The sequence below is a fragment of the Balaenoptera borealis genome (genome assembly GCF_965194805.1).
Source record: "Balaenoptera borealis genome assembly, chromosome: 13".
Lineage (NCBI taxonomy): Eukaryota > Metazoa > Chordata > Mammalia > Artiodactyla > Balaenopteridae > Balaenoptera > Balaenoptera borealis.
In genome coordinates, this window is record NC_138870.1 from 33,618,381 (window position 1) to 33,645,371 (window position 26,991).

At 39.2% G+C, this 26,991-nt stretch overlaps 1 protein-coding gene across 1 annotated transcript in view; it reads left to right on the forward strand.

Moving 5' to 3' along the window:
- MUC19 (mucin 19, oligomeric) overlaps positions 1-26,991 on the forward strand; it is a 119,805-nt gene that overhangs the window by 50,995 nt on the left and 41,819 nt on the right. The window contains exons 31-35 of the mRNA XM_082351374.1: positions 12,172-21,978; positions 22,193-22,291; positions 22,896-22,943; positions 25,200-25,235; positions 26,329-26,382. Of these exons, the coding sequence (XP_082207500.1) occupies positions 12,172-21,978; positions 22,193-22,291; positions 22,896-22,943; positions 25,200-25,235; positions 26,329-26,382 (10,044 nt within the window). The remainder of the gene's footprint in view (positions 1-12,171; positions 21,979-22,192; positions 22,292-22,895; positions 22,944-25,199; positions 25,236-26,328; positions 26,383-26,991) is intronic.

Here is a 26,991-nt window from a genome sequence, read left to right on the forward strand (position 1 = left end):
CTTTGTTTTTTCTTTACCTTCATCAGGGTCAACTGGAGGATCAGTAAGTGCAACCACAGGCGCTGAAGTTGGAAGCACAAGTGACGTAGGCTTCAGAGCAGGTGAGACAAAGAAATGAGTCCATAGCTTCTTTCCACAAGCAGTCCTCCTTTTCAAGTCAAGAACAACTGTACTCTGAGTTCATTAGATAAAAGGGGTCTGGTGTCAGCACTAAGTTATCTGGATGACTTCGGGAAAAATTCAAAAATTAACATTTATATAACAAAATATTAGTGACATTTCTACGGCACACTGAAATTTCTGAATTATGCTGAAATATGTAATATGTAATTTAATCCACATTAACATCATGGTAGTTAGGTGTCTTTTTTCCCAAGTGGAAGAAAATAATAAAAGTTCTCAAACTGGCAGAGGCAGGATTAGAACCCAGACCCTTAGCCTCCTCTGTCATAGCTCCACAATTCTGCGATCTGTGCCTAGGAGCAAACATCCAAGAGAAGTCAATGAGTATGCTTGCCCTTGTGCATCACTGACTAAATTTCAACTACTGTTGGTTTCATGAATAAAATATTATTGACTTCTTTAAGTGTAGATGATCTTGATTAAAAACAAACAAACCTGAGTTCACCCTGTCCCTTATGCTGCAAGTTAGTGACTTTAAATATTGAATAACTCTTAAATTTCCTCTGTGCATCACATTTGCCTCTGCTTTTGCTCAGGTGTTAAACATTTTACACCTAGTCTTTACATGCACCCACCTCGCTCACTTTCCTCTAATACAGTGGTGCTCAAAGTGCAGTTCCCAGACCAACAGCATCCACAGCTCCTGGGAACTTTTTAGAAACACAAATTTGGGGGCCTACCTACCTAGAATCAGAAGCTCTTAGTGTGGAGCCAGGCAAAAAGTGTATTAACAAGACCTTTAGGCAATGGATGCTTGTCAATGTTGAGAACTTTCCCACCCTTCCCCACTTCCCTCCCAATTTACACTTTAGTCGATACCACACCAGAATGAACTTACAAAAACTCAACTCTCATCATACCATTCCACTACGTAAAATCTTCCAACTTTTCAGATTGCTTTTAGGATAAATCAAAACTCCTTTATATACCATTAAAAACCATTTTATAGTGTTTGCATGGAATTTCTCTTTATGCATTTATTAACTAATCCATGGCCTGACTTTATTTTTCCTACATTTATTTTCCCTTAGTAAATTTCTCAATTTAAAATTTATGTCAAAAACTTTTTGGAATAAGATATTGTTTGCATAAAAAATAATGTGTTGAAAGATATAAGCTACAGTAGCACAAATTAAGAAACTATTTAATTCCAACTAGATCAGTGAATTGACTGAAATTTGAGGGTGATGACTATTTAGTATATATTTTCTAGAATTTGAATGGGAATTATTTGGGTGATAATGACAAGTCAGTCCAGGGCTTCTCAAAGTTTGGTCTGCAAATGAGTGCAATCCAGAACTGTTTGTTACTGGTCCACGAAGTGATTGATAAGAACAGAAACAGAAAACAAGTATTTAGAAACATGGCAATTTGACACAGCAATTTTTATATTTGTTGAATAAAAGCTTATGTTGTGTATGGATTTATTTTTTTTTAATTTTATTTCTCTCCTTTCATGGCATTTTCCCAAAGCATCAATATGGAAGACTGAAAATTTTACAGAATTGTTCTTTTACCACAGATCTTCTGAGAAGCACATGTTAAAGTATGAACTTAGGTCTAGATTGCCTGGGTGACCTGGAGCAAGTCACTTAACCATGTCTGTTAAGTGGGAATAGTAATATTACCTGCCTCAGGGCATTTTTATAGGATTACATGAGTTGATTTATGTCTAGGGTATTTTTCAAACTGCTATTCTTTACGAACAGGAACAGGGGTCCTACTGCACCAGCAACAAGAGGTGAGGAAGATGGCACACCCAGCGAACCAAGCACAGGAGCAATAAGCCCAGGGAAATTAGGCAATTCAGGATGTGCTCCTTAACCCCTGTTAAATGGCACTGAACATATTGCAGGTTGAACTAAAGATTAACCTCTATGTGGTATAAGACCATCTAGTCACAGAAATCATGGGGATCATTTAAAGATGTCTTTTATGTGAGAAACCTCAATTCTGTCACATTAGAGAAGAGTGGTATGTAGAATCCGGCAACGGTGGAAGTAATACTCATTCCCTGCTGTTGTGTCAGGGACCCCAGGAGTATCAGAGGGTTTCACAACTACGCATGGAAGCAAGAGCACAAGTGGACACTCACCTACCCCAGGCACATCCCTGGGAGGCCAAGCAGGTATTGAAATGGGAAGTCTGAGGCATCTTCTTACTGACCTTAGGGAAGTTGCCAGCACTTCTGAGTTATTAATTACTAGTAAATGCACATATTCGTGACCTCACTATCCCTGCCTTTATGGGATTAATGACAGTGTTTCTCTAACATTAGCTCAGAGGTGATTTATAGCAAAGCGTGTTATGTTTCAGATTCTAAGACTCCTGCCTTTGGACTTCTGAGGCTGTGAATGTGAAGTGGGGCTAAAGTCATGGTTTGCAATCTTGGCTACAAATAAGAATTGACTAGAAAAATTTTTGAAAATACATACTGAAGAGGCTTTTACAGAGTAATTGTATCAGAACTCCTGGAGGAAAGACCCAGGCATAAGTAATTTTTAAAAGCCTTACAGTTGGTTCCAATGTGTAGGCTGGGGCTGAGAATCACTGGGCTAGTGTATCTGTATATTTAATAAGCAACCCAGATGATTCTTATGATCAATTTTTGGAAAGAGTGAACTGGGAATGTATAAGTGTGACAAGACTTTTGAAAGCAGAGAACAGCATACTCTGTTTGCTTAACTAAAGATCTTTATATATATATATTATATATATATATAATATATATATATAATATATATGTAATTTGATATATATTGTTTATTTTGAAAGAGACTACCAGATCATCAGCTGGTGAAACAACTAGAGCACCAAGCAGTGAAGTGACACAATCTGAAGGTAAGTTAGGTGAGTAGAGGATCTCACTGAGGCCACGACTTTTGTCAAAAAGGACAGTCTTTCATCAGAATACCACTGATTGCACTTAGTATTAGTTAATAACATACCATCCAACAAAAGATGTAGAATGTAGAATAGTATAAACATGATTAACATTTTCAAGAAGTTTTTTTTCTGGTTTCTCCAAATCTTCCCTTCAAAAGTACTACAGTACTGGATTGTCATAATAATATATATGCTCTCCCAATACTGTTTATCAGGTGTAACAGGAGAATTTGTTGGAACTACCACTAGAACTGGCAGTGGCATCACAGCTAGACCACCTTTCCCTGGTTCCAGACCAACTGGTAGGTCAGAGTCAAGGTGCAGGTCACCTGGACACTTCGGTGGTGCTCCATCAGGAGTTTAGCTGAGACTCCAAGTTCTCATGAGGAATTTAGGTGAATTGAGGAATGGCTATAGGGCTTTAACAGTTATAATTTTAGGACAAATGAATATGGATAGTTTGAGCATTTTCATCACAACCATCTATGTAGACTAGAGTTGCCAGATAAAACACAGGATGCCATTTAAATTTGAATTTCACATAAATAAGAAATTTTTTTGGTATAAGTATGCCCCATGCAATAATTGGGAAGTGATTGTTGTTTATCTGGAATTCAAGTGTAACTGGATGTCCTCTATTTTGATATGCTATATCTGGCAACCCTAATGTCCACTGAGAACCATTGTTCTTTTCAATTAGGAACAACTGGAAGGGAAAATGCTGCCACCACTGGAGCTGCTGGTGAAAACGCTTCTGGAGCAGCAGGTACTGAATGAACATAATCAGAATAAAACCAGATAATAGAAATGTGATTTCTTTACTTAAAATTTTGTCAGAGGCAAGGTTTTCTGGAAAATTTAATTATTATTATTTGTGGGATGTCAAAACTGATGAAGATCAGAAATAAATCAAGAGTTATTTATTGTTGTGTGCCCACATCACACTGGGTGCCTTAGAGAAAGTAGGAGAGGAGTAGAGTAAGATACTTATTCTCTTAGAACTTGATTTTTGAGCAGGAGAAATGAATATTTATATACACACAAAGGCAAAAACCATTTCCGATAGAAGATAATCTAAATCGAGGAAATGTTCAGTGACAATTGTTGAAGCGGGAACTCAAGAAGACCTTCTAGTAAGAGAGCTGATTTGTTGGGGTTAAAGACAACAGAATTATTCTATTTTGAAAAGAATATGACATTATGATCAGTACACTATGACTGTGTTGACTGAAGAAAAGCACACAACCTAAAAGTTGTGAGTTATATTTTATTTAGGGACCTCATTGAGGACTATAGCCCATGAGACAGCCTCTCAGATAGCTCTGAGGAACTGTTCTGAAGAGGTAAGGGAGGAGCCAGGATATATAGGACTTTTGTTGAAAACAATACATGTAGTCTTACATCAAAAGATTACAACTAATCATAAAAAAAACAGACATCTCAAGTTAATGATTTTAGTGCTTTTCTGTGTATGGGAAGTTGCAAGAGTCTAGGCTCATTGAAATTATTCCTTAGGTGTTCATCTTAACTATGTAGGGCCAGTATCCTGTTTTTCTCCATTTTGAATTCCCCTGAGGGCGCACTGTTGGTGGGGGAGGCCGCAGTAGTTGATGGCATGATGGCAGGCAACATTCTTTGTTTACTGGAATGGCAGGAGACATTCTTTGTCTATAACTATACACTTTAACTTGAGCAAATATACTCAAAACATAAGTAAGCTGAGTGAAATTTTAGGGATGTATTCAATTTCAGGGGAATAAACAGCAATCATATTTCGGACGTTGGGGAAATAGAATTGAAAACAAAATCTCCCAACCCAGAGACCCTGTCCCCAAAGGTAGAAGAGAAAGAAAACAGTTTTATTATTGAATAAGCATTAAACCAGAATGTGATGCAAATTATAGCCAATTCACTAAAGGTCTATAAAGACAGAAAGAAATCTCACCAAGCCAATACAATCTGCTACATGCATGTTCTCAAGAAAAATAGTCCTTAAGTAAGAGAACTTGACAGCACCATTTATTACACATAGTTCATTCTAAATTCACCTGGCAATTGGGTGAACATCTGGGTATTTAATAACTGGTTTTATACAACAGAAAAATAAACTTCTATCTTGATGATAGGAGAAAGTTTTGTATCTAGAGGGGGAAGGACCACTGTCTTCTTAGATGTTTACGTTTCAAAGAGATAGTGCTCAAGTCCTTGAGAAAGACATTTCTGGGTCATTAAGCTGACAAGAGGCTTATTTAGTTTTTTTGAAAGATTTACATACATTTCAAAGACACTGAAAAGAACTTACATTTACAGATATTCTAAAGTAAATACTCTAAGAAAAGGAAAGGGGAAGTCTCTTCCCTTATTTTCAACAGAGAGAATTAAGCCTCTTATTCAAAATTTTTATTTGTTCTTACACAGGCCATCTTCATAAAATGATCAATTTTATATTTTAATTAGCTAGCTTTTTTCTCCCATTATACAATTAAGCCATGCCTAGGGTATTGCCTGGAGCAATCCTTGGAGCTGGAGGTGGCAACACCCCTGGGGAACCAGGCACTGGAGCCACAAGTCCTGGGAAGTCAGGCAAGTCTGGACCTGATTTTTCAGCAGTTCTCAACCACACTTCCCTCATCAGTGTCTGATCTGGACTAAGGATGTGATCCTTAATTTGCACTGATGCTCTTAGAATTGAGTAGCATTTAAACTCAAGGAACCTGTGAAAAAAAATTTTTTTTAAAAAGAGGAAAATGGTGGCTGCATACATTAGAAGCTACACATACCTCCGTTCACCAACCAGAAATATCAACACAGAGCCCACATCTAGACTATTTAGAGGGGACAGAGAAGACCAAAACCTCGAGACTGGAAAGGAGGGCTCTGGGACTCATAGAGGAACCAAGATTCAGGTCAGAGCATCAGAACAGGGAAGTATAGAGAGGTCTTTAATAGTGGTAGAATGTAGGTAGCATCAACTGGGTTCACCTCCAGAAGGAAAGGTCCTCACCTTGACTAGAGAATACTGAGAGACCTGGGATCTGGAAAGTTAGAGCATTTGTGAATGTGAGGTTGAAATAAAGGATTGGAGAGTTCATGGAATGAGAACTGGCAGTCTTGGGAAGGCATGCAACTGCTTGTAAAGGGGAAGGAGGCATATTGGAAGGTGAAGGAATCCTTGGAGAATGAATGTCAATGGAAAAAGAAAAAAAAATGCTCAGGGTCTCAAGAAAACAGTATAATAATTAAAAATTAGAAGACAGAAAAAGGAAAAGCTCCACTTAAAAAAGAATGTTCCCTTCAATGTAACAAGAGGAAGCCCTTGATCTGAGAAATCTGATGAACCTCACAGAAGCTTCTGTGCCCTCACTGTATAGGATCTCCTGCTATTGCTGTTTTAGGAAAACACAATGCAAAAAAAAAAAAAAAAGACATGAAAAAAATTAAATTCCAGTATCTATTTTAAACTATTCTTTTGTATACATTTTCAGAAATTTTCAGCAATAGCAAGCAAATTCTAAAAATCTAGTCATAAAGCAGAGGAACACTAAAATGTTACTGAACTCAGGTTTGGCTGCTCACTGCTTGAAAGCCAATACTTGAGAGGCAAGTGTTGGTAGAAAGGAAAGGTTGTTTTAATCAGAAGGCCAGCAATCTGAGGAGAAGGCGGACTCATGTCCCAGAACCAATTCCAAAGATTCTACTCGGCCATGACAGTGTTTAAAGGGAAAACGGGGAAAGAATCTCAGTGAATCATTGAGGCAAAATGTTAGGTTCTGTATCATTTTCCATTGCTTGCAGAATGCCTAACTCCTCATGATTTTTCTTCAGATGTTTTCTTGCTTGCATTGTCTACCTGCAGAATTGCTAAGGGGGAGTCTGGGGGTAGAAAGCTAGTCACTCTTTAACTACTTAATTCTTCATTCCTACTGCTTTTAATCTAGGGAAAGAATCAACAGGTTAAGCAAGGTATTGTGTGCATTCATTAGGGCATAAGTCAGGAGTTAAGTTAAATGTTGCCTAGTGATCTCATTTCTATAAGGTTTGAGAGGAACAGAAACAGGCAACAGAAAAGGGGAAAGGAGCTTCTTACAAATCCCCACTGTCAGACATCATTCTATTTCTCTGGGGTTAGGGGTGAAGGTCCATGTTCTGTAACTTCTTCATGTTGACATATGGCACCATATTCTTAGAGTGGAAGATGTTGACATGGGTCTGTAGCATCTCTTTGCTGATAATTTTAGTTGCCTGCTTACATTTGTAGGCAGAGCAAGTTATAATTATTTTGATGCCCACAAAGATATAGATTATTATGAGCAATAATGTTAATCCCATTCTCTTGAGGCCAGTTCTTGGAATTGTGCTAGCTATAGATGGCTGACATAGGCCAGCCTATGTCATGGGTACATTCTGGTCATCATGAAGTTAGCTTTTTCCCTCTGGTGGCAGTCATAGTTATCTGTAAAACAACTCAGGAATGCGCACCGGACAATGAAAGATTCTATGACTCTATTCCCTAATCATTAACTGCTTGAACTTGCTCTTTTGTGACTCAGGGAGGCCTGGGAGATTTAAGATTTTCTACAAACAAGAGGCAGGGGACATGGAAGGGCCTTTGTACTTGGGGGAGCCATCTGGGTTCTGCTCAGTTTCAAAAACATAACATTAACACAAACTTAAAAAATAAACAACTGAAGATATAAAGAGACATCAAAACTATAAACTAAAAAACTCAGGGTAAAAACAGATAAATAACAGGAAGATGTTAAATTGGAATTGGATTGGAATTGAGGAAATTCCAATTGGATGGAATTGAGGAAAACTAAGGAGAGATATTGAAAGAAAAAGAAAAATTTTCTTGAAAGTAAAGACCAAATAACAAGGTACCCAACAGAGAATAAATGACTGAAAGTATGGGAAAGGGATTAGAGGGTAGAATTGGAAAGATCACCACCACCCCCCAAAAATTGCAGACACACTTTTAAAAAAGGTAAAGTGGATCAGAGTAGGACATAGTTATAGGAAACAGACAAAAATATTATATATATATGTATATATATGTGTGTGTATGTATATATATATATATATAATTGCAGTTTCTGGAGAAGAAAAGGCAATGAAATAGAACTAATGTTTAAAACTGTAAATCAGATTAAGTTTCCTGTAATAAAAAAAGAAATTCAAATCTACACGTTGAAAGGAACTACCTGGAAGAATCATTCCTGAACAGTCAATTCTGTGGCTTATTTTAGAAAAATGTTAGGCTTGAAAGATAAAGAAATTTTCTGGATGTTGAGGAAAAAGACAGTTATTAAAAAAGAAAGAAAATCAGGTTAGCATTAGACAAGAGTAGAATAGCATTTAGATCCCCAAGGAAAGAGAATGTGGGCCAAGGTTTTCATAGCTAACTAAATGTAATTCAAGTATTAAAGCTATAGGAACATGAAAGAATTCAGGGAATTAGGTAGCCATGAGCCGTTCATAATGAAATCACTGGAGGAGTGTTAAGCAGCAAAAAGATGCTTTGAAAACAAACAAAAAGATTGTAACACTATTTTTAACTGTAGCTCTAAAACTATAACAAAGGTTGAAAGAAAGGTGGAAGATAAGTGTTACGTATTTGACCAAGTAAAAACGTCCAAGTATAAATGACCAAGTAAAAACATGAGCATTAAGAAAGAAAATGGTATTTACTTAAATTGGAAACTACAGAAGAGAAAGAGAACAAGGAAAGAAGAAATTATGAGTTAATTTTATTGCTGCCCACAGGGGACAACCAATAGACACTATCTGAAAGAAAATTGGGAGGATGCTAATGGGATTATATAAAAATATCACTATAAAATATAACCTTTCTAACTATCAAAAGAGAAATAAAAAAGCAAAAAGCAAAAAAAAGAAAAAGAAAAAAAGAACATCTAAAGAGTTTGCATAGCAAAAGACAAATGGCTAAAATTAGAATCCAAAAGTGTATTAAAATAATGTTTAATAATAATTCCTATTAACTTTCAATGAAAGCTTTTCAAAATTACAAAATCCATTAAAATGGTTCATCGTACTAATAGCTCTAAGAGAAATAAAAACAAGTAGTTTTCTACATAGAGGCTAAAAAAACCATTTGATAAACATTCAATAGCCATTTCTGATGTGAAAAAAAAAATAAAATAAACAACTTGCCCAAGCAGTGCCCATATGCAAACACTACTCCTAGAATCAATATCATGTAATTAAGTGAGTGAATCATTTAACCTCTATTACCTTAGTTTTCTTATCTGTAAAAACTGAGTAATGTAATCTATTGAGTAGCATTGTGATGAGGATCAAATGAAATAATGAATAAATGTATGTCAAAGCACATTTATTGAACTGTATAAAGGGTAATAATTATTATTGATATGGAAAAGTAGACACTTCTGTAATCTTTAGTTGGAAGTTAATTTAAATCAGAACTGGTTATCTCATAGTTTAAAAAATTCTGTGAATGAGACTTTTCCATTTTTTTCCCTTTATAACAGTTACACCTTGAACGTCAGGGGATACAACTAGTGTCACAGAGTGTGACAGTGATCTGACAGTTCAGGTGTTCTCCATTACTAAACAAGACTAATGTGGCATTTAAAATCCGATATTCTTATATGGCCAATTTAGAAATCACTGGAATGTTACTTGATACAATCATAGTGGATTTAAGTAAAAAAGTAATAGTGACCATCTTCTATTTGGTCCTTAAATGTTGTCTTTGAGTTAGGGACTTCTTAGGATGTATTTCCCATGCAGTTAGTTCCATTTCTTTATCTAAGATCTGCATTGCACTACACAAAATCACTTCAACAACAAGCAAAAATAAATATAGATTGAAAGTACTAAATAACTACAAAACAATGTTAGTTATTTTTGCATTTTATTGATTGTTAATATAATTTTCCCATTATAGAAATATTTGAGTTCAATAAATTCATTTCTTTCTTGAATAATAGACTGTTGGATATTAAAAGGTTATCAGGCATTAACAAGGATATTCGGATTTAAAGTTAGAGCCTTTTTGCAGTCTTTTGCAAAAATCCACTATCTTTAGTATTAGAAAAATTTCATGGTTCACTAATATTAGAAAGTGTTGTAGTTTAAAATATTAACATATTTTCCCACAAGTTCTTTATTGAACAGAAAAGTGATCTAGAACCATGATGAACAGCTTTCCCAATTTCTGAGAGTAATTTAATAAATAACATTGCCTTCTGAATTGTCTAAAAATTCAGAAAACAATTTGCTCCCTAAAATCTCTACACATTGGTTTAAAAATGTCTTATTTTCTAGAATTTGCAAATGGGACATGACAATACCTCATTTGCTCAAAGCTCAACCCATATTAAACAATGTTTGTGCTTCATAATGCTTAACATGTTTCGAAGGACTAAAGATAGAGACTAAAAACAAATAAATAAATAGGATTGATGAATATTTCTCATGAAATAGGCAAAAAAAAGTGTTTGAGAAATATAATGGTAGAATAAAATAATACTGTTTTTATACCTTGATTTTTACCCAATATATTGATACAACTTAATGGATAAAAATAAAGATATGAGGCAATCATTAACCATTGTATAATATCATTTGTGAGTCATCTTAATCTGTTTTAGCAAAAATAAAAAATGATGAGCAGAAAAAATACACTAAGTGTAAAATGGACAAAATGTTGTCACATACAATTACTTACTTGAATTATACAACCGCCCTGAGCAATTGACAGTATATTCGGAATTATTTACATTTTATTTATGAAAAAAGTAATGTGTTTACTTCAGTCACAGAATGAGTATGTTGTGAGGCCCAAACAGGGCCAACACTGTTGATTCTTCATCCAGTTATTCACCATTACTACATAGGTCACCAACATGGTGAACTTCTGTCAAAAGTATAGAAAGATCTTGTCAACTTGCCTGTTCTTATTTTCAGCTGTGTTCCCAGTACCTAGCTGAATGACTGACTTGATAAATATCTGGTGGATATCTGGTGAATAAGTAAATAAATGAATAGGAACTCCCAGTCTGGTAAAGGATTAAGAGCTTTATTCTTATAACTGAGGCAAAAATAACAGGTTATGTGAAAGATAATCTTCCAGAAGAATTGGAGATGTGGGAGGGAGTAGGCTACTTGTTGCTATACTCAAGTAGTGGAGCTTTGCATCCACACACGCACACCACTGTGTAGATCCATATCTCTACAAATCCAAGGCCTCCATCCTCATTTGGTCCTTTAGAATTCTTCAGCTAAAGATTTGGAGCATTCTGAGTTATGCCAGGTTGTTGCAGAATTAGTTCCATTAGGTTAAGCCCAGGAGGAGGTAGAAGCACTTTGTAAAACAGTTAAGCATATAGAAGAGTTTTTAAAATCATTGACTGTGGATTCCAGAGGACAGGGTAAAAGTAATTGTGATAGAGAACAGGTTGTGGAAGAAGTAAGGGTTTAGAATAAAAGAGACAAAGCCCAGCATGACTTTAGAATGCCACAGATGATAGAGGAAACTGAAATGTAGGCTTTACTCAGTGTCAAAGAATGACAGGATATGAGGTATGGTGGAATTAATTGCTTCAAGACCTCAAACAGAATACTAATTCAAAGTTGCATGAATGAGAATAAAGTTAAGTTTTCAGAGGCAATCACAGTGTTAGCTGGTAGATAGCAAACTAGTCTGTAGAAAAAGGCAAGAGCATGACTTGGCGGGTGGGAAGTTCCCTTAAATTGAGCTCAGAAGGAAGCTTCCGGTAGTCAGAGACAAGACAGGCCTAGCGGGCGTGGTTGCATAATCCCTAGGAAGTCAGGTATAAAAAATTTCGAAGATATTTTAGATGTAGATATCTAAATATATATCCTCAGTCTTGGCTTCTCTGTATCTCTAGATTAGCACTTAATCGATAACTTGACATTTCCACTTTTATGTCTAATAGAAATCGCAGATTTAGCATGAGCTAAACAGAATTCTTGATTTTCTTTCAAACCCACACCTGTTCTATCAGTGTTTCCCATATCAATAAATGGTACCATCACTGACTCGTTCTACTCAGGAAAAAATCTTAAAGTTTTCCTTGATGCCTCTCTTTTAATCAGCTCTTTTAACATCAGCTGGAGGATCAAGGACAATTGGACAATCAACTGAAGGATCAGGGACAATTGAACCATCATCTGGAGGATCAAGGACAACTGGACCATCTGTTGTAGGATCAGGGACAACTGGATCATTATCTGGAGTGACAGAGACAACTGGACCATCAACAGAAGAATCAGGAACCACTAAACAATCAAATGAAGTCTCAGGAAAAACTGTACCATTAACTGAAGGATCAAGGACAACTGTGCAATCAATTGGAGTTACAGGGACTACTGGATCATCAACCGAAGAATCAGGGACAACAGTACCATCAACTGGAGTGGCAGGGACTACTGAAACATCAACTGGAGGATCAGGAACAACTGGATCATCAATTGGAGTATCAGGGGCTACTGGACCATCAACTGGTGATTCTGGGGCAACTGCATCATCAGCTTTAGGTTCAAAGACAAGTGAACGATCAGTTAGAGGATCAAGAACCACTGAGACATCAGATGCAGTGACAGTAACATATGAACCATCAATGAGAACATCAGGGACAACTGGAAAATCTAGGTCAACTGGACCATCTGTTGTAGGGTCAGAGACAACTGCTCCATTATTTGGAGCAATAGGGACTACTATTATTGGAAAAAGAACCAGTTTATGGTCATCTGGAGGATCAGGGATCCCTGGATCAACACCTGGAAATTCAATAGCAACTGGACCAAATATTGTAGGTTCAGAGACAAGTGCACCATTATCTGGGGCAACAGGGACCACTGTTATAAGATCAGGAACCAGATTACCCTCATCTGGAGCATCTTGGACACCAGAACCATCAACTGGAGGATCAGCAACAACAGGACAATCTGGTGTAGGTTCAGAGACAAATGTACCATTATCTAGAGCAACAGGAACCACTGTTATAGGATCACGAACAAGTTTACCCTCTTTTGGAGCATCAGGGACCCCTGGATCATCACCTGGAGGATCAGCAGCAACTGGACCAAAGGTTGTAGGTTCATGGACAACTACACCATTACCTGGAGCAAGAGGGACAACTGTTATAGGATCAGGGACAAATGGATCATCCCTTGAAGGATCAATGACAAGTGGATCAACAGCTGGACTGACAGGAACAACTAAAATCTCTGTTGTAGGGTTGGGGACAACTGGACCATCATCTGGAACATCAGGAGCAACTGGAACAGCAAGTGACAGTTCAGGAGCAACTCGATCATTAGCTGAGGTGACAGGAACAACTGGAATCTCTGTTGTAGGTTCAGGGACAACTGGATCATCACCTGGAGGATCAGGAGCAAGTGGACCACCTGTTGTAGTTTCAGAGACAACTGCACCATTATCTGGAGCAACACGGACCACTGTTACCGGGACAGGAGTCAGTTTACCATCAGTTGAAAGAACAGCCATGACTAGTTCAATACCTCGAGGATCAGGGACAACTGGACAATCTGTTGTAGGTTCAGAGACAACTGCATCTTTATCTGGAACAACAGAGACCACTGTTATAGGAACAGGAAGTAGTTTACCCTCATCTGGAACATCAGGGACCCCTGGACCATCACCTAGCAAATCAGCAGCAACTGGATCACCTGGTATAGGTTCAGAGACAAATACACCATTATCTGGAGCAACAGGAAACATAGTTACAGAATCAGGAACGAGTTTACCCTCATCTGGAGCATCAGTGACACCTGGATCATCACCTGGAGGATCAGCAGCAACTGGACCACCTGGTATTGGTTCAGAGACAACTCCACCATTATCTGGAGCAACAGGAACTGCAGCTATAGCATCAGGAACAAGTTTACCATCGGTTGAGGAATCAGGGACCACTAGATCAGTACCTGGAAGATCAGGGACAAGTGGACCAACTGGTCTAAATTCAGAGATATCTGTGCCATTATCTGCAACAACAGGGACTAATGTTATAGGATCAGGAACAGGTTTACCCTCATCCGGAGCATCAGGGACCCCAGGATCATCACCTGCAGGATCAGCAGCAACTGGGCCATATGGTGTTGGTTCAGAGACAATGGCACCATTATCTGGAGCAACAGGGACTGCTGCTATAAGATCAGGAACCGGTTTAACATTGGTTTTAAAATCAGGGACCACTAGATCAATACCAGGAAAATCAGGGACAACTGGACCACCTGCTGTAAGTTCAGAGACAACTGCACCAGGATCTGGAACAAGAGGAACTGCAACTATAGGATCAGGTACAAGTTTACCATCGGTTGAGGGATCAGGGAGCACTAGATCACTACCTGGAGGATCAGGGACAAGTGGACCACCTAGTGTAAGTTCAGATATAATTGCGCCATTATCTGGAGCAACAGGGACTAGTGTTACAGGATCAGGAACCAGTTTACCAATATCTAGAGCATCAGGGACTCTTCGATCATCAACTGGAGGATCAGCAGCAACTTCATCACCTGGTGTTGGTTTGGAGACAACAGCAACACTATCTGGAGCAACAGGGACTGCTGCTATGGGGGCAGGAATCAGTTTACTCTCAGCTGAAGAAACAGGGACCACTAGATCAATTTCTCAAGAATCAGGGACAACTGCACTACCTGGTGTAGGTTCACAGACAACTGCAGCATTATCTGGAGCAACAATAACTGCAGCTATAGGATCAGCAACCAGTTTACCATCAGTTGAGGGATCGAGGACCACTAGATCACTACCTGGAAGATCAGGGACAACTGAACCACCTGGTGTAAGTTCAGAGATAACTGCACAGTTATCTGGAGCAACAGTGACTAATGTTATAGGATCAGGAACCAGTTTACCCTTGTCCGGATCATCAGGAACCCCTGGATCATCAACTGGAGTATCAGCAGCACATGCACCACCTAGTGTTGGTTTGCAGACAACTGCACCATTATCTGGAGCAACAAGGACCAGTGCTTTAGGATCAGGAACCAGTTTACCATCAGTTGAAGGACCAGGGACCACTAGATTAATACCTGGAAGATCAGGGACAACTGGACCACCTGCTGTAGGTACAGAGAAAACTGCACCATTACCTGGAGCAAGAGGAACTGCAGGTTTAGGATCAGGAACAAGTTTACCATTGATTGAGGGATCAAGGACCACTAGATCACCACCTGGAGGATTAAGGACAAGTGGACGACCTGGTGTAAGTTCAGATATAACTGCGCCATTATCTGGAGCAAGAAGAACTGCTGCTATAAGTCCAGGAGCACGTTTACCCTCATCTGGAGCATCAGGAACCCCTGGATCATCCCCTGGAGGATCAGCAGCAACTGGACTACCTGGTATTGGTTCAGAGACAACTGCAGCATTATCTGTAGCAACAGGAACTGCAGCTATAGGATCAGGTACCAGTTTACCATCAGTGAAGGGATCAGGGACCACCAGATCACTATCTGGAGGATCAGGGACAAGTGGACAACCTGGTGTAAGTTCAGGTATAACTGTGCCATTATCTGGAGAATCAGGGAGTAATATTATAGGATCAGGAACAAGTTTACCCTCATCTGGAGCATCAGGAAACCCTGGATCATCACCTGGAGGATCGGCAGCAACTGGAACACCTAGTGTTGGTTCAGAGACAACGGCACCATTATCTGGAGCAACAGGGACTGCTGCTATAGAATCAGCAAACGGTTTACCATCAGTTGAAAGATTAGGGACCACTAGATCAATACCCGGAGGATCAGGGACAACTTTATCAGGTGCTGTAAATTCAGAGACAACTGCATCTTTATTTGGAGCAACAGGGACTCATGTTATAGGATCAGGAACAATAGGGACCCCTAGGTCATCACCTGGAGGATCAGCAGCAACTGGACCACCTGGTATTGTTTCAGAGATAACTCCACCGTTATCTGTAGCAACAGGAACTGCAGCTATAGGATCCGGAACTAGTTTACCATCAGTTGAGGGATCAGGGACCACTAGATCACTACCTGGAGGATCAGAGACAAGTGGACCACCTGGGGTAAGTTCAGATATAACTGCGCCATTATCTGGAACAATAGGGACTAATGTTATAGGATCAGAGACCAGTTTAACCTCATCCGGAACATCAGGGACACCTGGATCGTCAACTGGAGGATCAGCAGCAAGTGAACCACCTGGTATTGGTTTGCAGACAACAGCACCATTTTCTGGAGCAACAGAGACCACTCCTATAGCATCAGGAACCAGTTTATCCTCATCTGGAACATCAGAGACACCTGGATCATCTACAGGAGGATCAGCAACTGGACCACCTGGTATTATTTCAGACATAACTGCCTTATTATCTGGAGCAGCAGGGACTGCTGCTATAGGATTAGGAACCAGTTTACCTTCATCTGGAGTATCAGAAACCCCTGGATCATCACCTGGAGGATCATCAGCTGCTGGACCACCTGGTCTTGGTTCAGAGACAACTGCACCATTATCTGGAGCAACAGAAACCACTGCTTTAGGATCAGGAACCAGTTTACCATCAGTTGAAGGACCAGGGACCACTAGATTAACACCTGGAGGCATAGGGACAACTGAACTACCTGTTGTAGTTACAGAGACAACTGCACCATTATCTGGAGAAAGAGGAGCTTCAGGTTTAGGATCAGGAACAGGTTTACCTTCAGTTGAGGGATCAGGGAGCACTAGATCACTACCTGGAGGATCAGGGACAAGTGGACGACCTCGTGTAAGTTCAGAGATAACTGCGCCATTATCTGGAGCAACAGGGACTAATGTTATAGGATCAGGAAGCAGTTTACCATCATTTGGGGCATCAGGAACCCCTGGATTATCACCTGGAGGATCAGCAGCAAGTGCACCACCTGGTGTTGTTTTGCAAACAGCTGCACCATTATCTGCAGCAACAGGGTCTGCTGCTATAGGACCAAGAAGCAGTTTACCTTCATTTGGGGCATCAGGAACCCCTGGATTATCGCCTGGAGGATCAGCGGCAAGTGCACCACCTGGTGTTGTTTTGCAAACAACTGCACCATTATCTGCTGCAACAGGGTCTGCTGCTATAGGATCAGGAATCGGTTTACCGTTAGTTGAAGGATCTGGGACCACTAGATCAATAACTGGTGGATCAGACACAACTGTACCAGCTGCTGTACGTTCAGAGCCAACTGCACCATTATCTGGAAAAACAGGGACTAATTTTATACGATTGGGAACAAGTTTACCCATATCAGGAGCCTCAGGAAACCCTGGTTCATCACCTGGAGGATCGGCAGCAACTGGAACACATGGTTTTGGTTCAGAGACAAGTGCACAATTAGCTGGAGCAATAGAGACCGCTGCTCTAGGATCAGCAAACAGTTTACCAACAGTTGAAAGATTAAGGACCACTAGATCAATACCTGGAGGATCAGGGACAACTGGACCACTTGCTGTAAGTTCAGAGACAACTGCATCTTTATTTGGAACAACAGGGCCTCATGTTATAAGATCAGGAGCAGTAAGGACCCCTGCGTCATCACCTGGAGGATCAGCAGCAACTGGATCACCTGGTATTGTTTCAGACACAACTGCCCTATTATCTGGAGAAACAGGGACCATTGCTATCGGATCAGGAACCGGTTTACCCTCATCTGGAGCATCAGGGACCCCTGGATTGTCACCTGGAGGATCATCAGCAAGTGGATCACCTGTTATTGTTTCAGAGACAATTGCACCATTATCTGGAGCAACAGGAATTGCCACTATAAGACCAGGAACCGGTTTACACTCATCTGGAACATCAGGGACCCCTTTATCATCTCCTGGAGGATCAGCAACAAGTGGACCACTTGGTATTGGTTCAGAGACAACTGCACCATTATCTGGAGCAACAGGAGCTGCAACTATAGGATCAGGAACCAGCTTACCATCAGTTGAGGGATCAGGGACCACTAGATCACTACTTGGAGGATCACGGACAAGTGGACAACCTGGTGTAAGTTCAGACATAACTGCGTCATTGTCTGGAACAACAGGGTCTAATATTATAGGATCAGGAAGCACTTTACCCTCATCTGGAGCATCAGTGAACCCTGGATCATCACCCGGAGGATCAGCAGCAACTGGACCACCTGGTGTTGTTTCAGAGACAATGGCACCATTTTCTGGAGCATCAGAGACTGCTGCTTTAGGATCAGGAACCAGTTTACTCTCATCTGGAGCATCAGGGAACCCTGGATCATCACCCAGAGGATCAGCAGCAACTGGACCACGTGGTGTTGTTTCAGACACAACTGCCCTATTATTTGGAGCAAAAGGGACCGCTGCCTTAGTATCAGGAACAAGTTTACTCTCATCTGGAGCGTCAGGGACTGCTGGACCATCACCTGGAGGATCAGCAGCAACTGGATCACCTGTTATTGTTTTGGAGACAAATGCGGTATTATCTGGAGCAACAGGAACTGCAGTTATAGGTTCAGGAACAAGTTTACCATCAGTTGAGGGATCAGGGGCCACTAGATCACTACCTGGAGGATCAGAGACAAGTGGACCAACTGGTTTAAGTTCAGAGATAACTGAGCAATTATCTGGAACAACAGGGACTAATGTTATAAGATCAGGAACTAGTTTACCCTCATCTGGAGCATCAGGAAACCCTGCAATATCACCTGGAAGGTCAGCAGCGACTGGACCACCTGTTGTAGGTTCAGAGACATTTAGACCAGTATCTGGAGCAATAGGCACCACTCTTACAGGATCTGGAGACAGTTTAACATCATTTGAAAGAACAGCCTCTACTAGATCAATTCCTGGAGGATCAAGGAGAACTGGACTATCAGTTGTAGGTTCAGAGACAACTGTGTCTCTATTTGGAGCAACAGGGACCACTGTTATTGCATCAAGAACCAGCTTGCCATCAGCTGAAAGATCTGCCACCAGTAGTTCAATGCATGTAGGGTCAGGGACAAGCGGACCATATGTTGTAGGTTCAGATACAAGTGCACCATTATCTAGAGCGACAGGGACCACTGTTATAGGATCAGGAACAGGTTTACCATCAATTGAAGGATCAGGGACCACTAGATCGGTACCTGGAGGATCAAGGACAACTGGACCACCTGGTGTAAGCTCAAAGACAATTTCATCTTTATCTGGAGCAACAGGTACTAATGTTATAGAATCAGGAACCAGTTTACCCTCGTCTGGAGCATCAGGGACCCCTGGATCATCGCCTGGAGAATCAGCAGCACCTGCACCACCTGATGTAGGTTCAGAGACAACTGCACCATTATCTGTAGGAACAAGGACTACTATTTATGGATTAGGAACCAGTTTACCATCATCAGTAACATCGGCAAACCCTGGATCATTACCTGGTGGATCACCGACCCCTGGATCACCTGGTTCAAGTTCAGAGACAACGGCACCATCATCTGGAGCAAAGGCAACCACTGTTATAGGATTAGTAACCAGTTTACCATTAGTTGAAGGATCAGCGACCACTAGATCAATACTTGGAGGATCAGAGACAAGTGGACCATCTGTTGTAGGCTCAGAGACAACTGCACCATTATCTGGAGCTACAGGGACCACTGTTATTGTGACAAGAACCAGTTTGTCATCAGTTGAAGCATCAGCCACCACTAGTTCAACATCTGGGGGGTCAGGGACAAGTCGACCATATGTTGTAGGTTCAGAGACAAGTACACCATTATCTGCAACAACAGTTACCACAGTTATAGGATCAGGAAACATTATACCCTCATCTGGAGCATCAGGGACTCCTGGATCATTGCCTGTAGGATCAGCACCAACTGAACCACCTGGTGTAAGTTCAGAGACAACTGCACCATTATCTGGAGCAACAAGGACCACAGTTATAGGAAGAGGAACTAGTTTACCATCAGTTGAAGGATCAGTCACCACTAGATCAATACCTGGAGGATCAGGAACAGCTGGATCATCTTTTGTAGGTTCAGAGACAACTACACCATTATCTGGAGAAATAGGGACGACTGTTATGGGATCAGGGACAAGTTTACAATCAGTTGTAGGATCAGGGATAACTGGATCCACAGTTGTACTGCTAGGAACAACTAGAATCTCTATTGTAAGTTCAGGGACAACTGGATCATTATCTGGACCATCAGAGACAACTGGAACATCAATTGAAAGATTAGGAACAACTCGTTCATTATCTGGAGTGACAGGAACCAATAGAATCTCTGTTGTAAATTCAGGTATAACTACACTATCATCTAGAGCAACACTGACCCCTGAATCATCACCTGATGGATCTGTATCAACTGAATCACCTGATGTAGGTTTAGGGACAACTGGATCATTAGCTGAAGCATCATGGACAACGGAAACATCAGCTGAAGAATCAGGCAAAACTGGAACTTTTGTTTCAGGTACCAGGACAACTGGATTATCAGCTGGAAGTTCAGGGACAACTCGATCATCTATTATAGGATCAGGAACAACAGGACAAGCAGTTGAAGTATCAGGGACAGCTGGACCATCATCTGGAGGATCAAGGACAACTAGAACATCAATTAAAGGATTTGGAACAACTGGTTCATTAGCTGGAGTTACAGGAACAACTATAATCTATGCTGAAATTTCAGGGACAGCTGCACCATTATCTGGGGTGACTAGGACTCCTGTATTATCACCAGGAGGATTAGCATCAACTGGAACAAGTGTTGTAGGGTCAAGGACAATGGGATCATCAGGTGGAGATTTATGGAGAACTGGACCATCAACTGGGGAAACAGGAACCACTGGATCATCACCTGGAGAAACAGTGTCAGGTGGTACTTCTGCTGTAGGTTCAGGGACAACTGTACCATCTCCTGGAGTCACAAGGACAGCAGGAGTTTCAGAGACCATTCAATCATCTGTTATAGGATCTGAGACAACCACACCTGCAGTTGAAGGATCAGGGACAACTGGATCAACAGCTGGACTGACTATAACCACTAGGACATCTGTTGTAGGTTCAGGGACAACTGGACCATCATCTGAAGTGACAAGAACAACAATAACATCTGGTGTAGTTTCAGGGACAATGGGACCACCATCTGGAGAAAGAAGGATCACTGTTATAGGATCAGGGTCAAGTGGATCATCAGCTGAAGGATCAGAGACAACTGGATCAACTGCTGGACTGACTATAACCACTAGGACATCTGTTGTAGGTTCACGGACAACTGGACCATCATCTGGAGTGACAGGGACAAAAATAACATCTGTTGTAGGTTCAGGGACAACTGGACCACCATCTGGAGAAAGAAGGACCACTGTTATTGAATCAGGAGCAAGTGGATCATCAGCTGAAGCATCACGGACAACTGGATCAGCAGGTGGACTAACAATAACCACTAGAACATCTGGTAGGGGTTCAGGGGCAAGTGCACTATCATCTGGAATGACAAGGACAACAATAACATCCGGTGTAGGTTTAGGGACAACTGGATCATCATCTGGAGAAACAGGGACCACTGTTGTTGAATCAGGAACAAGTGGACCCTTAGGTGAAGGATCAGGGACAACTGCATCACCAGATGGATTGACAAGAACCACTAAAATCTCTGTTGTAAGTTTAGGGACTACTGGACCATCATCTGGAGTGATGTGGACAACACGAACATCTATTGTAGGTTCAGGGACAACTGGATCATCAACTGGAGTATTAGAGACACTTGATACATCAGCTGAAGGATCGAAGACAACTAGACCATCAATTGGAAGATCATGGACAACTAGGACATCAGTTGAAGGATCTGGAACAACTGGATCATCAACTTTTACAACCACAGGGGCCAGGAGGACAACTTGGGGGCCAGGAAGTGAGGTTACCACATATGAAGGCAAGTCAAGTTAGCTATATTTAGACAATAATATAAATAATTTTAATTTGATAGAGATCTAATTTTGAACTATATTACTTTATCAGAATTATACTATTTAGAACTAATTGTTGAATAAAGATGGGAATTTTGTAGAATATTATTATTTTAAATTGATTCCTCAGACCCCTTAAGAAGGTTATGTTTTCATCCCTGCTACTTCTTTTGTGACCAGGTGGAATCAGTAGATCAGTGGGAGCTACCAGAGGTGCTGGTAGTGGAGGCCCAGTCGGAGCATCAAGCTTTGGAGCCACTTCTGCTGGGAGCCAAGCAGGCAAGACTCACCAGGGTGCTCCTTTGGTGGTCCAACATGAGCATGGCTTAGGCCCAAATTACAATAATGATTTAAGTTAATTTAAGCAAGGACCACATTTTTGGAGAAATGATTAAGAGGTGTTCTAGGTTTATTATTAGCATCTAAATTTGAAATTTACTTAAATGGCAGTAAGTTTATAATTTTTACAAAATGAACCATGTGAAGATAATAGTCAGTTATCCTTTTAACCAGACACAACTGAAGAACCATATGGAGAAACTACTGAAGTGGGTGAAAGCATGACCAGATCAACTACACCCAGAAAATCAGGCGGGTGGGAAGGGAAGCTATTGGCCCCAGTTACAACCCAACATAAGTTTTTTGGATAAATCTGATAAATATCCATATTGGATATTAGTGTATTATAAGTTTAGAAATCAGAAAATCTGATCCAAATTATCTGGTATTGAGGACCTTGGATATTTTGTTAGGTGTTTTCAGACCAGTACTGCAACTGCAATACCTGGACTCAAAGTAGTTACGTTGTTAAATGTCCAGGTAGTGTCCTAATAAAATAAGAACATTGCTCATGACTTTCTACTTTTAATCTCACATTCCATAGGAGCCACCCCTAGCTCAACAATTGCACCAGAAAGATCCACTACTACTGGTAAGTAAGCAGGGGATGTGAGATGTATTTTTTGACTTGTTTTCATGCTCACTGGTTAATTAAAAATGGCATAATAATTAATAACAATTCCAGTTAAATAATACAATGCCCTAAAATCTATTATGTCATTTAAGTATTTAAATAAGTATTGTTATCTCATTTTACTAATGAAGAACTTAGAAAAGATATTACATAAGTTGGTCCAGGTTCTACAGCAAATCAAATAGTGGAGACAATATATATTTTTTAACATCTTTATTGGAGTATAATTGCTTTACAATGGTGTGTTAGTTTCTGCTTTATAACAAAGTGAATCAGCTATACATATACATATATCCCCATATCTCTTCCCTCTTGGGTCTCCTTCCCACCTTCCCTATCCCACCCCTCTAGGTGGACACAAAGCACCGAGCTGATCTCCCTGTGCTATGCGGCTGCTTCCCATTAGCTATCTATTTTACATTTGGTAGGGTATATATGTCAATGCTACTCTCTCACTTCGTCCCAGATTATCCTTCCCCCTCCCTGTGTCCTCAAGTCCATTCTTTACATCTGTGTCTTTATCCCTGTCCTGCCCCTAGGTTCTTCAGAACCATTTTTTTTTTTTTTTTTAAGATTCCATATATATGTGTTAGCATACGGTATTTGTTTTTCTCTTTCTGACTTACTTCACTCTGTATGACAGACTCTAGGTCCATCCACCTCACTACAAATAACTCAATTTCGTTTCTTTTTATGACTGAGTAATATTCCATTGTATATATGTGCCACATCTTCTTTATCCATTCATCTGTCGATGGACACTTAGGTTGCTTCCATGTCCTGGCTATTGTAAATAGAGCTGCAATGAACATTGTGGTACATGACTCTTTTTGAATTATGGTTTTCTCAGGGTATATGCCCAGTAGTGGAATTGCTCGGTCATATGGTAGTTCTATTTTTAGTTTTTTAAGGAACCTCCATACTGTTCTCCATAGTGGCTGTATCAATTTGCATGTGGAGACAATATTTTTATCCATTGTTTACTGACTCCACAGTCTGCTCTTTATCACAAGGGCATCCTCCAGTAAGGCAAATATACAATGATCTTTAGTGACCCATTAATAAAAGCTTGCATTTAATATTTACATAGCTTAAATTTTCCCCATTTCTAACTATAAAAACTACAGCAGCAGATAATAAAAAAAAAGTATAACATTTTTAATATGTTGAGAAACTTTGGCATTTTGCCATTCTGAAATCACAAGATTTGGGGCATTTTAGTTATGAAAATTATAATACTATTGTTTTGCAAATCAAAATTTTATCTCTTCATTTCTTTTTACAATTATTACAACATGACATAAAATTCACAAATACTTATAAGACAATTTTTTCTTAACAATAAATGGACTATTTATTCAAACCTATAAATATTATCAAGTTTCTAGATTAGTAACACTGGGTCGGCCAAAAAGTTCGTTTGGGTTTTCCTGTAGCATCGTATGGAAAAACCCGAATGAACTTTTTGGCCAAGCCAATATACTCATATTGAGTATATTGGGAAAAACTTCATTTCTCAATTTGCAGGTAATCTAATAGAACCTAGGTTTTAGTGAATAAATTGTCCAATATTTAAAGAATAGATTGCTTATTCTTTCTTTTCCTGGTAAAGATTTACCCTATGTTTATTCTAAGTACTCTTATAAACTCCCCTTATATAAAATTATTTTACAAACTAATCACTAGAAAATAATTAATTTGATAATTTGATGCAGACTAAATGTATAATATTATCTATTCAATCTATGGTTATGCTAACCTAAATGAATTGCCATGCTTCATATTATATATTGAACGTCATAATTGTAAATTAATTCCGTAGTTACTAATATGTGACTCCTGGGCACAGTATGTATTTTATCTTTTTTTTTTTTTTGCATTTTCCAAGTTCAAGACTTTAGTCTTTAAATGGAACCAAAGAAGAATTACATATGTGTAAACATTTTATTTGGGAAAAGGGCAATGCTTTTGTTTATAGTTTGATAATTTGTAACTCATAGATGATTTCTTAAAAGAGCACTTTGCAATTTCTCTCCCAAGAGATCTCTCACCCTGAATAGAATTTCTAAGATGAGCCTCTGTGGAAATGACATATTTCTGTTTTTTAATAAAAAAATTTTATATATCATAGCAGTTGAAGCATTGTGGTGAATTTAAAAAAAAAATTCAAGTATATTATTTAATTGAAACATGAATTTAATTTTTCTTTATTAGGCTCAGATAATACAATTCCACCAGAACCTGTTGTAGGTAAGTTGGTATTAAAATGACAAAATTATGCTTTTTCACAATGTGCCTTGAAATAATATTTCTATTTTTTCTACTTGAGCTCTGAAAAATATCTAAGGGACTGTGATATTCTTCTCAAATTTTAACCTAATACAAATTAATCTGTATGAATTGAGATAAATAAAAATGTACATTTATAAATATATTTGTATTTTTAAATTTTAGTGCCACTGAAGCAGCCTGAGTAACAGATGAAAAAATGTCACATTGTAAATGTGGATTTGAAAAAAAATGGTGTTACAGTAACTAGAATCAAATATATGATAGCAGAAGTCTTAATTTATCAGATTAATAAAACATAAACTTCAAATTAGATTTTGGTAGCATAGGGCTCTTGCTTTTTCTATTTTTATACCTTCTTGAATCATACCAAAGACATATTGAATCTCATATATAATTATTAAATTCTACACTGGTTGTGTACAAACTTACAGAACCAATCAACTAAACAAAAATGACTCTAGAAATACCCTCTTTATTAAATAAAAAGGCAGTCCCATATTTCTCAGCATATTATTTGTCACCTACCATTTCCATTAAATTTTTTATCTTTTATTGCATCCTGGTGTCTCTTTTAAATTTAACAGTTTTAAAAGATATGCAAAAGAAATTTATTTTTTAGAATGTTCCACTTTTTCTTAATTGTTCCCCCTCTGCATTCTTTTAGCATTTACATTTGAGTGTAACCTCCATGAGGACAGACATTTTTTTCTTATTTTGTTCACTGATATAAAATCCCTTTCTGGTCCTTATCTGATGAGGTGTTTGATTTTGATACTTGCCCCCCTGATCCACTAGATTCTACCTTTGTGGAATGGGGACCATTCAATATGCATCACTCTGTTGTCACTCATTGCCTACTATCAGAAACCTGAGAGATCCTTTAAGAAAGGCATTTCCAACACAGGTATGGTTGAAATAATAATAAGAACACCGCTATAGGCACTCAGGACATGAAGCTTTTTGTAGGGCTGCTGTGAAAAAATAATACTAAATGCCTCTTTCCCATATCCCAAATGCCCAGAATTTACTGTTCTCCTATTTTCTACCTCAGAGGCTACAACTTCCAGAGAAGGTATTGGTACTGCTGGAATTGGATTCCAGACAGGTGAGAAGGAGCAACTCCTGTCTTGTTATTACCACTAATTATGACACAGGAGGTCCTAGAGAGAATTTCTGGAGAACAGTTCATATTTACTCTACCAATACTGCATTTTAGGCAAATTAATTATTTTTCAGTTTTGAATTTTTTTTCTGAAAAGTTGCTAATAACAGAATCTAGAGTCGTAGATGTAATCCCTGAAGTTGGGATTGTAGTAATTGTTATGAATAACTTCTCCTGTGGACTTACATGTACCATAGCTTTGATGAGGGAAGAGTGAGAAAACTTTGTATTCCTGAGAAACTGAGAAGAGTTACAGGAACCTAGGAAACATGTCTGTCCCACGTAGATGTATGCTTTTCACAAGGAAGCAATGAAGAGCATAGTATTTTCCCAGTGTCTCAAGTTCTCAGCACACTCATGGCTTCTGTTTTGAATCCAGAGCAGGTACCAGTGTAGCATCAGAAAGCCAAGTCATAGGGAGTAAGACAGGAGAGGGTGGGAGAAACCCACCCTGTTTCCTCGATGTAGAATGCCAGGAGGCATATCTCTGGTTGAGAACATTGTCTCTATGATTGCTTTGGTAATAAAATGGTTAATGAAAACTACACAGGG